The sequence below is a fragment of the Podarcis tiliguerta genome, assembly GCF_965153285.1.
Source record: "Podarcis tiliguerta genome assembly, chromosome: 12".
In the NCBI taxonomy this organism is placed as follows: domain Eukaryota; kingdom Metazoa; phylum Chordata; class Lepidosauria; order Squamata; family Lacertidae; genus Podarcis; species Podarcis tiliguerta.
In genome coordinates this window covers 16,291,491-16,308,186 of record NC_139545.1, presented here as the reverse complement: position 1 = coordinate 16,308,186, position 16,696 = coordinate 16,291,491, and the positions used below count along the sequence as shown (strand labels likewise).

The 16,696-nt window shown below is 41.6% G+C and overlaps 1 protein-coding gene and 1 long non-coding RNA gene across 3 annotated transcripts in view; one reads left to right on the top strand and one right to left on the bottom strand.

Annotated features, from left to right (window-relative positions):
- The first annotated feature begins 14 nt into the window (after positions 1-14).
- Positions 15-16,696, top strand: part of CNOT10 (CCR4-NOT transcription complex subunit 10) — a 44,053-nt gene continuing 27,371 nt past the window's right edge. For both annotated transcript variants that reach the window (XM_083404839.1, XM_083404838.1), the window contains exon 1: positions 15-180. In XM_083404839.1, the coding sequence (XP_083260965.1) occupies positions 30-180 (151 nt within the window). In that variant the 5' untranslated portion in view covers positions 15-29. The remainder of the gene's footprint in view (positions 181-16,696) is intronic.
- Positions 354-2,348, bottom strand: LOC310660520. Its single transcript, XR_014503473.1, has 2 exons — positions 1,377-2,348; positions 354-1,034 (listed from the first exon to the last, which is right to left on the bottom strand). It is a non-coding gene; the product is annotated as an uncharacterized lncRNA (long non-coding RNA).

Sequence of the window (16,696 nt, the reverse complement as noted above, 5' to 3'; positions counted from 1 at the left end):
CCCCCAAAAAAAACCCGGAAAAGGCGCGCATGGCACGTTGGGCGGAGCTCACAGTCGCCTCAGCGACCTGCCACACACACCTTTTCAGGTGTCTTCGAGCGGCCTTGCTTTTCGGCCAGGTGAGGGCTAACGCCGCTGTCAAAGCATCCCCTGAAGTAGCTGCGACGGCGGGAAGCGAAGGTATCGCCTGAAAATGGCCTTGAGAAGGGTTGGGCTAGATGACCCCCGAGGGTCCCTTCCCTACTGTGATTCTGAGAGAGGCGCCACCAATGACCAAGCCCTGCCCTCGATGGAAACCCGCCGCCTCTGGCCTGAAAACACAGGACTCTTGGAAGCAGTGCTTTTTTCCCTAAAATAAATAAAATGTTTAGGGGTACTCTCATTTTCCTACTCATATTGAAATACTGCCCCTCAATGAGGCCAAACTTCGATTCACAAAATGTTTAGGGGTATGCGTATCCCCAGAAAAAAGCACTGCTTGGAAGTACCTTCCATCCTGTTTCCAGAGAGGAAGCTGTGCCAAGTCTCCTTTGCAGCAAAAGCAAGGAAGAGTCTTTTTGGCTCCTTTCATGACCTGACGGATTCATTACCGCATGATATTTTGTGGAACAGATTCCAATTCATCAGATGCATGTGTTTGAGATTACACTCCCTGGTCCACAGACACGTATGTCCGTAATGAAATTTGCGAGTCTTTAATGTGCAGAGGGACTCTTTGTTTTCATGATACCTTAAGCTCAGCAGGTTGCTTGTGGCACATTTCAACCAACACACTAAATATTTGCATGGGTGAAATGGGCTTTAGCGTATGCTACAATAAATCTGTTTGTCTTTAAGGTGCCATCCACAAGACTCTTTCTTAAATATTTGCTGTAACAACTGCTGCCCAACTGGAATTTATAATCATCCAAACCTGAAAGTCTGCCTCTCCTCTAATATGTGAACCTTGCCATTAGCCTGAACCTGAAACATGTTGATGTCAGAGGTGAAAAACCCAAATGGACCAAACTAATAATTCTCAAGGGTCCCATGCTCTACCACAACCAGTGGCGTAGCGTGGGTTGTCAGCACCCGGGGCAAGGCAAGTAATTTGCGCCCCCTAACCCGGGGCAAGGCAACTAATTTGCGCCCCCCCCCCGCTGCACTGTCCCTCCCCCAGATAGTCCCTCGCTCTCTCTCCGCACCGGACCACACGCCTGGCACCCTCCCCTCCACAGTGGGCGGCAACCCGGCGGCTCGGATCGGATTCGCACAGCCAGCACTGCAGTGAGAGAGAGTGAGTGAGCCAGGTAGGGGCAGAGAGCTGCGAGCGCGCCCCCCCCCAGATGTTGCACCTGGTGCGGACGGCCCCCCCTGCACCCCCCACGCTACGCCACTGACCACAACTCATGTTTAATAGATCCACTTTCCCACTCTTAATGACAGCGAAAAACTACTATGTAATAAAGCTGTCTCGCCTTGCCTCATGGAAGGACTGCTGCTCTGATAGACTAGATTTGGTTATTCAAGAACAGTTACGGTACACATGTACTGTATCTTGATTACCAAATTGACTGTGGAATTGACTACTGTACTGACTTAGATTCATAGAATTGCAGAGTTGGAATGGTCATTTAGTCCAACGCCTCTGTGATGTGGAAATCTTTTGTTCAGGGCATGCACACATGTGAGTGCAGTTCTGGTGCTTTTTTCACAGTTGGAACACTGGCATCTGCTGGAGCGGTGTTTGCCAGTGGCATAAATTTGGAGGGTGAAGGAAGTTCAGGTCCAGCGCATGATCTTTTTGTTAGGCTAAGACTGTGTCTGGTTCAAGCTGATCAGCAATATGAACCCAGGTCCCCTCAGCCAAAGTCCGACAAACTAACCAATACCCTACACTTTGCAGTTCACTATTCTACTGTCAGCTGACACTAAAGCAGGAGTGGGTCAACACAAGACAATAAATGGGTTAACACAACTATCTCCATTCTTGCACTGTGCTTGGGGGCATAACTATAGACTCTATGGTGGTGTGACTATGGGGCTGTCATGATGAGCTCCTACACTTTAAAATGCACCACTATGCCACTGGGGATGTATATAAATTAAAATATCCACAGAGAGAACCTTCCTGTCATGTTAAACACAGTACCATCGCACATATATAGTTTGTGCCGCACTGTAAGTTTTAAACTATTCATTTATTAAAATTGTATGTATTTGTTTAATTAAATTTATATCCAACCCTTTCTCCCAAAGGACCCTAGAGTAGCAATCTCAAATGGGAACCCTATGTTACTGCTTTCAGCAGATAAAATGACATGGAGAGATGCACAATTAGTTTGATGCTCACTCTGCTCAGGATTGGGCAAAGCTTCATGCTTTGCCCAATCCTGGGCATTGGGTCCGACTTCATGCATAGAGAAAGTATTGGAGGGTGAAAGCTGAAAATAATTGTGGATTTGAGAGCAGGGATCCTATTCTGCCAAATTTTGAAATATGCTGTGATTGTGCATGCTTCAGTATGCTGACTCAGGATTGTCAAGAGATTTTTTTGGACACATTCCAAAATATGCCAACACGTTAAGAAATTTATAGTCTCAGCCGCCATTCTGTCCTTCATTATGGAATTGCAACATTGCTAATCCATATTGTAAGATGCTCTTTATATGGTCTTCCCTAAATGAATGTGTATCACAGAAGACTTCTGTGTTTTCAGGTCTAGTTTGAAAATGGTAAGCAATGTTACACATTATTGTAGAGTTTTATAGTTAAAAGCCTCTAAACTGCATGTTATTTCATATACTCTAATGGGGGGGGGTGTGTGAAAAAATTATGCTGAGGGCCAGGGTTCTGTGTCAAGGTGCTCAGTTTAAATAGAATCAGTAGCATTATTAAATTAAATGTGATTAATTTTAATTTGTGTTGGTCTGCCGTAGTCAAAATAAATTAAAACAATTCTTTAAAAAGATAGTTTAAAAGACTCTTCTTTAAAACCTAAAAACTCCCTTAAAAGAATCAAGTCTTCAGAAAAGTTATATGATCTAAGAAAGTCTTTAAAAGAATCCTTCCTTTTGGATTTTTTTTTTAAGTCCTTTTTAAAGACTTTCTTAGATCATATAACTTTTTTGAAGACTTGATTCTTTTAAGATTGGCCCCGGTCAATATTTATTTGCATCTGTAGTGTTTATTATGAGTTTGACCAAACTGCGGGAGGCAGTGGAAGACAGGAGTGCCTGGCGTGCTCTGGTCCATGGGGTCACAAAGAGTCGGACATGACTAAATGACTAAACAACAACAACAAGTGTTTATTATTTGCAGCATATGGGTTAGATCCCCCATCCATGTTGTCCTTTTGGGAACCTCATAAAAATGGGAAATGTATCTGGTGAGGCCACTATAAGAAGCAACTTTAAAAATAAATGAATAGCTAAATCAGAGTGGAGGCAAAGTGTGACGGATGTAGAAACCTTTGGCTGCCTGAAGTAAACACATATAAATATGCCTGGAACAGCACATGATGATAATAAAAGAATCACTGAAGGAAAGAGCTGTGCAGAGAAATGCTGTTTCTAGACTCTTGTATCCTTACAGGCCATTATTCCTTCCTGAAAATATATAGCTAGTGACAGACCTGCCAGATTTCATTCGTTTTGCTAGAGGCATCATCCCTTTTCTCGCCTTTCCTTCTGCATCTATTTATGCTATATTTTAAAAGTTATTTTTAATTGCTTGGCCTTTTTGCAATGGAAGATTTTGCTGCGGTTATCACCGATTCCTCTTGGCTATTTATATATCCTGTCACACTGTTGTTCAGATGGTCATAGCCTTGAAATGTCACTGTTTGCCATTAATGCTTCGGCTTCCCACACACAATCTACTCCCAGCAGAAGCCGAAAAGGGAAAAGGTTTGGCCATTTGTGCTGATTTAGGAACCACCGCACAGGCTCAGAATCAGCAGAAAGCAGTAAAGGAAAGCAGTGCCTTTGCACATATATTTGTGCCAGAGAGAAAAATGATAACAGTACTCATAATGTTCCTTCTGTGTGGTACGGAAGTGCTATACTAAAAAAGCAATGGTGGAGGAGGGCAGCCACACTTGGAAAAAAGGCAGGCAACTACATACAGTTTAATCCTTACCTTACCCATATTCAGCATGTCTACATTTAAGAGAGACTTAGTAACCAAGCAATTCCATATGCACTTTCCTAAGAGTAACCCCAATGAATACAAGGGGATTTATTTTGAATAAGAATACAAAGGATTTTTTGGTTAACAGCACCATCATATACATGCCTACCCAAAATAAGTGTAATTGAGCAGGATTATAGCCTAATAGTCATTGCATCTCTCTAGAGGCTTTTGGAAACTATAGTTCTGTGAGGCAAGGGGTGCCTTTTTATTATTTTAAGGATCTCTAAAAGAATACACACACACACAGAGAGAGAGAGAGAGTAGTACCTTGGGTTAAGAACTTAATTCGTTCCGGAGGTCCATTCTTAACCTGAAACTGTTCTTAACCTGATGTACCACTTTAGCTAATGGGGCCTCCCGCTGCCGCTGCGCGATTTCTGTTCTCATCCTGAAGCAAAGTTCTTAACCTGAGGTACTATTTCTGGGTTAGCGGAGTCTGTAACTTGAAGCGTATGTAACCCGAGGTACCACTGTGTATATATGTAAAATTCTCACAACCCCACAATCTTTATATGTGCAAGGCTCTGTGTTCAGTCCTTGAACACTACCAAGTGAATTAGGGATTGATGGATTGAGTTTACTTACCATATATGCCCCTTTTCCACAAAACGCTGTGCCCAAAGCGGCTTAAAGCAAACATTCAAAACTTTGAAATACAGAGTATTGGAAATACAAATATACAAAATATATGTCGGTAAATTCAGAAATGACAAAACCCAACAATTTGGCAAACACAAAATTCAGTATTGCAAAAAAATTATTATCTAGGCTTAATTACATAAATACAAAGCAAAATAAGTGTTAACTTGCAACATTTTTGGATGGAGAGCCGCAGGCCCAACCAGGCCTCCCAGTTTGGCTTGCAAAGCCATTTTGTCCAAGCCACACCCACCTGCTGCACACCTGATATGACATCAGATGTGGGGGGGCAGGTAAAGACCTGGCTCAGCCAATCGGTGGCACCTGCAAAACCCTGTACAAAGTGCTTTGCAAAGACCAGTGATCAGCTGATTGTTCGGTCTTGCAATGCCCCTTGCAACTCCTGTGTTTTGAAAGGTGCTTCCCAGGCTGTGCCTTCAACGGCAGTGTTTGGTTCCTGTTCATACTAGGGGGCAGGAGGATCACTAGACATCATTGTGACACCAGGTGATAGACAGGTGGCAGCCCGACCCACCTGTCAAATTAGGCTGGCCAGATCTAGTTCTCCATCCCTGAATTAGATCCTGGGTAAGTGTGATGGAAAATAAGTTACTACCCAATAACTTGAAGGGCTGTTTCTAGCCAGGAGAAGCCAATATGCTGTTCTCCAGTTGCTGTTGGACTCTGGTTTTGATCAGCCCTAGGCAGCATGGTTAATTAGTAGGAATTATGGGAGTTGGAGTCCAGCAATATTTGGAGGCACCATGTTGGCTGCTCTTCTGCTAGACTGTACTGGGCTAGGTAGGACCATCTGAATCTGCAAGTGGTTGCTTGCCACTAATTTAATTTAACCAAGAAATATTTATTTTACGGTTTAGTATTGTTTTTATTTAGAGTTACATATGTTGGGGGCACAACACCACAATATTTTCAAGTGCTTAGGGCCTCTAAAGGTCTTAAGATGGCTTTGGGCTAAACAGCTACCAGTGGACCAGCCTATCATATTTGTACCTATCAGCTGCAGTCTTCTAATACAGAATTTGTGGAAGTGTTTCAGAGACAACACTATATGAGCACATATAGTGAGCTGCGGTTTCCTGAATCTCTTAATCCTCCCTACCCCTCCCAAGCTTAATCAGAGAATCATAGAGAAGCTTATTTACTGAACACTGTTTAAAGTGCCCTGCAAATAGAGAAGTAAGAGCACAACTCAGGTTTCAGAATCCTAAATAAAAGCAAATATTTTAGAAAATTGATTGCCAGGAGGTGGATGTACCTCAATAAGTTAATGATCTGTGAGATATAAAATGATGTGTATGCTTGCATTGACCAGTCCTAACAGTCCAGTGATTTATTTGCATAGATGAAGAGGTAAATTAGCTACTAGACACTTAATACAAACACTCAACTTATAAACATGAAGAGATAAACCAAAGACAACACATTGAATTTGCACTCTGACTAGTCTGAATAACTGGTTGTCAATTAGCTCTTTATAACTTTATATGGTTGTATACCAGCGCAATTAGTCCTCTGTGTTGAGAACTTTTCTATGTTACACCAATAAGCTCATTCACACACCTCATCCTTAACCTCTCTTATACAAAGCAAGTTCCTAGCCAAAATCAATGACTGAAGGAGCATCAGTGTCAGGACACCTGAGGCATATTCTCAGTGTGTTGTTGTATATAGCATCTTGTGTAATGTGCTTGTGTAACACACACTCAAGATACACAGCATTGATGAGAAGCAGCTTTCCTGACTGCATCGGGATTTTAAAAAGGAAGTTTGAATGAGGGTAGCTAAAAGTTGTGTATAAAGAAGGAAGTAACTGAGAAATCAAACAACAGAAACCAAGAGGTTGTGGGTGTTAGCTCTTCCTTGCTCTTGCTCTTCCTCATCCCATTTTCTCCTTTAGTTAAACTAAGGTATTTGAAGCTGAACACAATAAATTGGCCCCAAGTACTGAAATATCATCCCCACCAACTAGGCACCAGCCAAACGTGTTGCGCAAAACATAGACAATTATTTTCTGCTTCAGTCAGCTTTTCTTTCATGACCTCACCTTTTAAAATCCTGACTCCACCCTTGAAAAAAAAGAGCACTTCTCATTCTATAACTGTGTTCTTGCCTGTTACTATTTAATTGGCTGGAAGTACAGAACTGTTTACAGATCCCAGCTCTTGCTCTTAGGCATTTTCTCTCTCTTTTCATTCTCTTCTGCATGAACCACATTTGTACAGGGCACACATACACAAAATGAGAGCTGGTTCAAACGTGCTTCGAAGTGCCACGTATGAAAGTAGCTTTGGAGACTTTGGTCCTAGAGCTCTGTGAGGAGCTCAGAATCCAGGGCCAGCCCACTCATGAGGCTGGGTGAGGCAGTCGCCTCAGGCGGCAGGCTGCGGACAGCTGGGAGAGGTGGCAGATTTGGAGTCCCCAGGACAACACCACTCCTTGCCTCCTGAACTTGTCTCTCCCTGCTGCAGCCATTGTGAAAACAGGGTGCTGGACTAAATGGGCCATTGGCCTGATGCAGCAGTCTCTTCTTATGTTCTTAAATAAATTATTCAGACCAGAACGAATGCTTTGTTGTATATTTTTGCATTAATTAGATTATTTTCACTCCACTTGTCATTTTACCTACCACTAAAGCATGGCATGTTTTTATTAGCCCAGCCGGTTCAGTTTTAGTCAGGGGCAACTTAACAATTGGTGGCGCTGGCTGCCCGTGTGCATCTCTGTTTGTGTCAAACAACATAGTCAGACATCGGCTTGGATGAGCATCGCAGTGCAAAACGGATGCTCCTGGAGAAGGATGTCTGCCTTCACAGCACACGTTGGAAGCTAATGACGCACACAGATTTCTCTGGGTCACTAGGTGTCTGCTGCCAAGAGGACAAAAAAAGGCTGAGATGGTTTCAGTGGTGTTTGCTCCTGAAGCATGTTTCTTGGAAATGTGAAGAAGATGCAAGTGGAATTGCCTGCTCAAAAAGATAAAAAACATCAAGTGTGTTCGTGTTGTTTTAAAATATGTAGAGCAGGGTTCTTTTAAAAGTGTGTCAGTAGAATCAGTCTCCAGCTATTTTTAACAGCCTCTGAAAGCTTATCAGGCAGATACAGTTAATCCATTAAAGGATTTCCAGGTATTCATAGCTTAATAAGTGAGCATGATGGAATTTAACCAATAGAAGATTGCTTTTACTTTGTGTACACTGTAGCAAAAATCTCCATATTTTAATGACTTCTGACAATCAGGTTCAAGTCGTGGGTGACAACTTAATATTAAAGTGTTATGATTAAATAGGTTTACTATACTTAAGATGTATTTTTAACTGGAAACATTGTCTTCAGTACTAAAATACATTTTCTTCCCTCCCCCTCACTAACTACTTTCCATTCTCACAAGATGCTAAACGGGGTCTAACTAACAGGAGGAAAAGAAGATTGTAAATAAGTTGAGTGGATTCTTTGCATCTGTCTTCATTCACTATGGAAGAGGTAGGGCAGATACCTTTTCCTGAACAAACTCCCTTAGGAAGGGAGCCTGACAAATGGAAGCAGACAGTGGTGACAAGAAGTTTTTAATGTTTGATGTTTTATGATGTTTTCAATATTCTATTGGGAGCTGCCTAGAGTGGCTGGGGAAACCCAGCCAGATGGGTGGGGTATAAATAATAAATTATTATTATTATTATATTATTATTACAAAATTCTAGGCCTCACTGACAAATTTAAAACTAACAGATTGCTGGGTCCTGATGGCATCCCCCCAAGGGTTGTTAAATAGATGAGTTGTAAAATTGCTGGACTTCTAACAAACTATGTAACTTATCCCTAAGATCAGCCTCCATACCTGAGGACTGGAGAGCCCAGAAGGTAATGTAGCCGTTGGTCTGAAAAAGGTTCCCAAACCCAGCTCTACAATGCCACCTTTTCCAGGCCACCTGTGCTGTGTTGTTCAGCTATGACTTTAACAGTTTACAGCCTTGAACAATTTCTCCTGGTTAACTAAATCATCATGGGTTCAGATGGAGTGTAGTGTTGGACGATAAGTAGATTTGAACAAAACCAAACAAATATGATTTTGTTATTATGACATTTCTATACTGCCCTTCATCCAAAGATTACAGGGTGGTTTACAACATAAAAACACAAAAACACAAACAATAACCCCCACGTCACACACAGTTTAAAAGGCCATACGTTTAATTATCCAAAGGCCTGGGAGAAGAGGAAAGGTTTCTCCTAGCACCTAAAGATATGCAACGAAGGCACCAGGTGAGTCTCCCTGGGGAGAGCATTCCATAAATACGGAGCCACTGCAGAAAAGGCCCATTTTTGTGTTCCCACCCTCTGAACCTATCGTCTCAGATAATGATTGCTGGGTCCATATTGGTTCATATGGAAAGAGGCGGTCCTTGAGGTATTGCGGTCCTGAGGTGTTTAAGGCTTTATAGGTCAAAACCAGCACTTTGAATTGGGCTCAGAAATTAATTAGCAGCCAGTGAAGTCTGCTCAAAAATCCGCCTTGCCTCTGGCTGCTGAACTCTGCACTACCTGAAGTTTCCAAACTGTCTTCAGGGACAGCTCCACATATAATGCGCTGCAGTAATCTAGCGTAGATGTTGCCAGAGCATAGATGACAGAAGTTAGCTGAAGCTGGTGGAAGGCACTCTGCACCACTGAGGCCAGCTGATCCTAAGTGACGGCAATGGATCACTGCAGGCCCAGTTCCCTGCACGTAGGAAACATTTGCAGATTAATCCTTTGTGATGTGATAGTGAGTTCTGATTAGTACTCCCATTTCACGTGGAGATATTCTTTCCCTGTTGCACTTGCAGCAGCAAAATATATTGATGAGCCCCAGCACTGTGGAGATCATGCTTAGGGAGAGGATAAAGGAACAACTATTTCAGGGCTCCAGATCCTAAGCTGGATGCCATTTTTGTGTTATTCTTAAACTCGTGATACAGTAATTGCTGTTTTATATAACAGTCATGCCACTTAGAATGATAGCCCTAAAATGTTATAAAAGTTGTGTTGTTGAGAGAGAAGAAGCCTTGTTTATTTTTAGCCTAAGGATAAAATACCACCATTTGGTAAAATTTATGTTTTGTTTGATGACATATGTGCAATGCAACAAGGAATTAAAAACTTTACTATCTGAATATCTTTGGATTCTTAACTAGGGTAGGGCAAGAGGAGAAACCTCTGGCTAGACACTCGTGGTCATAGCTGATGCCCAGCAGGTTCTCCACTTGTGACTAGAGCTTCTATTAAAAGTTGTTGACTCCTCCGGCCAGAAGTTACCAGCTTAGTCATAATGATTGTGTTCCATAATTTGATTAACCATTATTGAGAAAGAGGTATTTGTTATTTCTTATGGCATGAAAAAGGGACACGGGTGGCGCTGTGGGTTAAACCACAGAGCCTGGGACTTGCCGATCAGAAGGTCAGTGGTTTGAATCCCCATGACGGGGTGAGCTCCTGTTGCTCGGTCCCTGCTCCTGCCAACCTAGCAGTTTGAAAGCACGTCAAAGTGCAAGTAGATAAATAGGTACCGCTCTGGCAGGAAGGTAAACGGTGTTTCAGTGCGCTGCTCTGGTTCGGCAGAAGTGGCTTAGTCATGCCGGCCACATGACCCGGAAGCTGTACGCCGGCTCCCTCGGCCAATAAAGCGAGATGTGCGCCACAACCCCCAGAGTTGGTCACGACTGGACCTAATGGTCAGGGGTCCCTTTACCTTTACCTATGGCATGAAAATACAACTGAGAAAGCCAATTTGATATTTATGTTGTAAATTTGTGGGTAGCTCTACAATCCCATACTCAAATCACACTGGCTGATGAGCTATAGGATTTGCATCAGCAGGTACACCCTCACTATAATGACATATAGGGAGCAAGTTCAGGATTTTCCAAATGGTGGGTTTCTTCTCCCATCCTGGGCTGAGGGAGCATAGGATATGGCAGCCATTCTGCTGGTGTAGAGGTATTATGTCTCCCCACCTGCTCCCAGTGTAACTGGTGTTCTGGGTTGTTCGGTAACCCTTTTATTAGAATAAGTGGAACACAAGCATGCTTAATGGGGTGGGATTGTGCTGTTTGTGTTTTTTTTATATACGTTAGCAAGTTTATTTTAGAGCCATATAAAATTTTACACTTGTATAAATATAGTTTTATAGGGTTACATTTATTATTACGGGCTGGAGCAGAACAACTTTAGGCTTTTATATCCAGGTTTTTCATTACATTTCTGTCCAGTGTTATTCGAGCAATAAACAGCCTGTTTTGTAGGCTTTCAAATAAGGTGAGCAGAAAGGTTTTATACACACACACACACACAGGTGCCCCAATACATTACTTCTCAATTTCTACATTTATTTACTTGCCTCTTCAGCAGGCCCACAAGTACTGAATAAAGTCGCATATTTTCCTACAACATTTCCAGTATTTATCACTGACATTTCCAGAAGAGTGTTGAAAGCCGATACCTGTATTATACCATTGGACAACCTTTTTGCAGCAAAGAAGCTATAGCTCAGTGGCAGAGCACATATCTTAGATGAAGGTCTCGGATGAATTCCCTGGCATCTCCAGATAAGACTGGGATTGGGAAAGATCTTGTATAAAGCTGTAAAACTATACTGCCAGTCAGTATACTACAGTTAGATGGTTCAATATTCCCTGAGGGTATAGGGCAGTATATAAAATCAATCAATCAATAGTCTGAATCTCTATATGGCTGCCTCCTTGTTTATCCAGAGGCTCCTCATTCAAAACCTGTTAACTAATTTAGTAAATTATACACAGGTTCTTGTTTCTGCTTAATAAATAGCACCATGCATTGAGCTCATTAAGTCATCCAAGGAGGACTTGGTTTTCAGCCAGCTCTGGAATATGCTTTGTGTGGCGCCATTTCACCCTGCATTTCTGAGGACTGACTATGCTTGTGGAGATTGATAGGAGCTGGATACCAACAGCATCAGGAGACCCACAGGCTATTCTGTTGGTGCTATAAATGTATGAGAGAATTCCTGGATGTCAAGATGCAGGGGCAAGCATTCTTCGGTGAGAAAGCCCTAGCAGAGATTCAAAATCACAAAACATGAAACAAAGAAAAGAATGGAAACGTAGGCCACTTTAGACCTTTATAATATACCGTTCCAAGTGAGCACCAAAATGTCCCCGTAAATAGTTTCTTTCCAAACTTTCCCTCTTATCCCAGTATAAGAAAATACGTTTGGTAAGTTAAAAAATGGTTTACTTACAAACTCTACAAATACCAGATTCATGTGCTTCAGAATAGTTGCACAGGCAGTAAAACACAGCTTAGCTGCAAAGGGATGAAAGTTCCTAAATTATTGGTATAGGACGGTGGTTCCCAATTAGGGGTCTGGGGACCCCTGGTGGTCTGTGGAATGCACCCAAGGGGTCCACCACCCCATTCCTTGCCTCCCTCCAACTAAATTTTTGTCATTTTTGCATGGTGATATCACAAATTTTATGGTCTGTTTTAAGCACTGTGTGATTTTTCAATATATTGGCCAAAATTGGTTTTGAAATCACACGATAACGATTTTGACCTGGCAATACGCAGCAATATATCACTCCTCTTGTGAGGGAGAACAGGGCAGCCGATTTCAATGCACCGCTGATCTCAGCTGATAATGCTGCTGATCTGAGCCGCCTTCCCTCATGCTGAGGGAGACCAGGGTAGCTGATCGCTCTCACTTCAAGGCACTGTGGCAGTACCGTCCCTTGGCACTGAGACAGAACATCTTTTCCTCTCCTCCTCCCACCCGTCTGCAGCTGCTTCTTTCCTCATCCCTACACCTGATCTCCAAATTCAGACATTGTGATATATTGCAATATCGCAATGCTTAGCTGCTGATACATCACAATGTTGAAGGACAGATTTCACTCAGCCCTAGTCTATGTTTTTTTAGTACAGTGGTACCTCGGGTTACAGACACTTCAGGTTACAGACTCCACTAACCCAGAAATAGTACCTCAGGTTAAGAACTTTGCTTCAGGATGAGAACAGAAATCGTGTGGCATCAGCGGGAGGCCCCATTAGCTAAAGTGGTACCTCAGGTTAAGAACAGTTTCTTTGTTTCCCCTTTTTTTTAATAAGATTTTTATTGGGTATTTTATACTTACAACAAGAAAGACAATAAAAAATAAACAAACAAAAAAAGCAATACATAAATTCAACAAACAATACATCCACAATAGAAACTGAAATAAAAACAATACAACATAAAAAAAGAAACAAAAGTAAAAACACACATCCAAATTTTATATCCACATCTTTCATTAGCTTATTTCCTCGACTTCCTCGCACCTCCCTTTTTTGTATTCTAGTTCAAATTATCTAATTCAACAAATCCTTTCCCTCTTCTTCAATTTAATCTTTAATTTATCATAATACAATTTAATTTTCAATTTCCCAATTTGACGCATTAACACTTAATGTTCATATCATTCTTAATAACCCTTCTGCTAAAACCATGTAACTTCATTCCAATATACTTCTAACATTCATTAATTTTACAGTATTTTTGTAAATATACTTTAAATTTTTTCCAATCTTCTTCCATCGACTCTTCTCCCTGGTCTCGGATTCTGCCGGTCATTTCCGCCATTTCCATATAGTCCATCAGTTTCATCTGCCATTCTTCCTGAGTGGGTAGTTCTTGCGTCTTCCAGTACTTTGCGATGAGTATTCTTGCTGCTGTTGTGGCGTACATAAAAAAAGTTCTATCTTTCTTTACACCAATTGGCTGACCATGCCCAGGAGAAAGGCCTCTGGTTTCTTTAGAAAGGTATATTTAAATACCTTTTTCATTTCATTATATATCATTTCCCAGAAGGTCTTAATCCTTGGGCACGTCCACCAAAGGTGAAAGAAAGTCCCTTCCACTTCTTTACATTTCCAGCATTTATTGTCAGACAAGTGGTAAATGGTAAATTTTTGCAAGCTTGACTGGTGTTAGGTACCACCTATACATCATTTTCATTAAATTCTCCTTTAAAGCATTACATGCCGTAAATTTCATACCGGTGTTCCATAACTGTTCCCAGTCAACCATCATAATGTTATGTCCGACATCCTGTGCCCATTTAATCATAACAGATTTCACCATTTCATCTTGGGTATTCCATTTCAACAGCAAGTTATACATTCTTGACAAATTTTTAACTTTGGGTTCTAACAATTCTGTTTCCAACTTTGATTTTTCCACCTGGAAGCCTACTTTTTTGTCCAATTTATATGCCTCCATTATTTGATAATAATGGAGCCAGTCTCTCACTTTATTCTTTAATTTTTCAAAGCTCTGCAGTTTTAGCCTGTCTCCCTCTTGCTCCAAAATTTCACAATATTTCGGCCACTTGGCCTCCATATTGAGTTTTTTCAATGCTTTCGCTTCCATTGGTGACAACCATCTTGGGGTTTTATTTTCTAACAAATCTTTGTACCTTATCCAAACGTTAAACAGTACCTCATCCAAACGTTAAACAGTGCTTTCCTAACAATATGGTTCTTAAATGCCCTATGGACCTTGGCCTTAGGTTAAGAACAGTTTCAGGTTAAGAGCGGACCTCCGGAACGAACTAAGTTCTCAACCCGAGGTACCACTGTATACCTAAAATCCTTTGCTTATTAGGGGCTACCCCACATTTTGTTCAAAAAATTGTTTTGCAGAGGTAACTACCATAGAGACCAAAATTTTCAAAAGTAGGGGGTCCATGGCTTGGCTTTTGAAAAAGAGGGAGTCCTCAGTAATTAGCTAATTGGGAACCACTGTTGTAGAAACTTGAGTGGCTTGTGAGAGCCATGCTGTTGAGCTGGAACAACCAGCTCAAACCTCTTCGCACGCTGAGCTTCTCAGTAAAAAGGAGAGGGGAAACAAATTAAGTAGAAATTGATTACTTAGTTCCATGGAGAGGGGAAGTGGACATAGCTAAGCCTGGCAGGACAGCTTACTCTATAGTATTAACCCCTTCATGTGTTAATTAGACTTAAGCATATTATTTATATGCGGAGGGTTATTCCACATACTCCAGCTGAACAACTTTGAAAATACCACTGAGCATGTGCAGAGAGACCTTTACTCACCACTGGTGATTATTTTGAGACCAAACACATCTGGGATTAAGAGATCACAGGGTTCTGCTGTCTGGAGCTTCAGTATGTCAAAGCAAAAGCTCATGAGCAAAATTTAATTGTCCATTATACCAAAACCTAACCCACATTCTACTCTACTGGCATGCACTGACAATTTACCATGCAGAAAGTTACATGAGGCTTTTTTTACTCACTCTTTGCCTCAGCTTGCAACGCTTTTAAAAGTAACAAGGAATTTCATGATTCAGTTGCCTTGTTTCCATCACTCCTGACATAAGACATCTTTGGGAAAAGGAAGAGGGAAGCTTATTGGTTGTCTGGTTTTCTGAACACAGAGCCCAGGAGGATTGCTTCTTCAAGAGCCATTAGCTGAGCTTTGCTTAAAGCTGCCTTAAAGCTTTGCTTAGAGCTGTCTTGTGGTTACTGCTGACTACTACTCAAATGCTAATTGTGCTTTCTGGCTCATTTGCAACTTGAATGGGTGTTTTGCTTTTTTTTGTGATGGCTAGAATTACCTGCTACTTATGCTCTGAAACAGCACCTGAACTGGCAAACTGGTATCCCAGGCTTCATATAAAGGGAACCGTGATAAGGAACAGTAAACCAAATAATCTGGTGTCCCTCTCTCTTTGTTCAGGTGGTCTCCTGCCTTCTCTAGTGAAATTTGAAGCACAAAGCTGCTTTCAGGCAAAGTGGCTCAGTAGCTCACTTGACTTTACTACCCTTGTCACAGTTAATGGGATTTGTGACATCATCCGACATTTCTTGACTCCTCTTTCCTGACCCCACCCTTCTGTAATAAACATGTATTCAGGAAACCCAGGAGCCTGACACCCCAACACCACAAGTCTTCTGAGACAACCTACACATGCCACACACAAATATGTACGAATGAGCCGTTAAAATACAAGTACAGCTAGCTGCATATTTGATATGTTATGTTCAGCTACAATACTAAAAAGCTTTTATTTACCTGTTGGTTGTTACCATTTAAATGGTATGTTAGTTATTTCGCAGTCCAAAGCAAGCACCTTGACAAAAAAAGTATTGGAATATGTAAGGAGTAGATCTTACATTTTCGGGATAGACAGTACATATAAAACAGAGGCTCGGCTTGCTTGCATGCACACACCATCCATCTAAAGCATTTGGCTGTTCTCAATGAATCCTGGGAATGATACTTTACTCCTTTCAAAGTTTCAGTTCCCAGCACCCGTTCTAATTATTATTTAGGGAAAGCCATGTGTGCTAAATGTATGGTTTAGATGGGAGAGGCGTTATGAGAAAGTGAGAGGAAGGATAAGGTGGTAAGCCGAGGAGTGACAGTCACTTTAACACTATGCTGGTTATTCACCTGGGTGTTCAGTATGGAGCTAGGAACCAATAATTAACATTGCATTACAGATTGTGTTTAGTGGAACATATTCCCACCCCCCCATATATATTACTGTTCACATGGTTGGACCTACATAAACATGGACTATGACTGATAATAATCCATCTGGGAGTGGGAAGAAAGATGAGCTACTTGGGACCCTATTATAAGTGGTTCTTCACGAAAAGACCTTTGACACACTTCCGGTGTCTGATTGCCAAAACATGTTATGCTCCCACTTTTGTTTCAGCGGCATGGTTTCTATATTGGAAGTGAATTCTGTGTCTACACATGCAGGATTTCTCAGTAGTCACATGGTGTGGGATCTCAACTCTGCAGCAGCCTAGACACCAGTTATCCTGTTCAATTTTATAG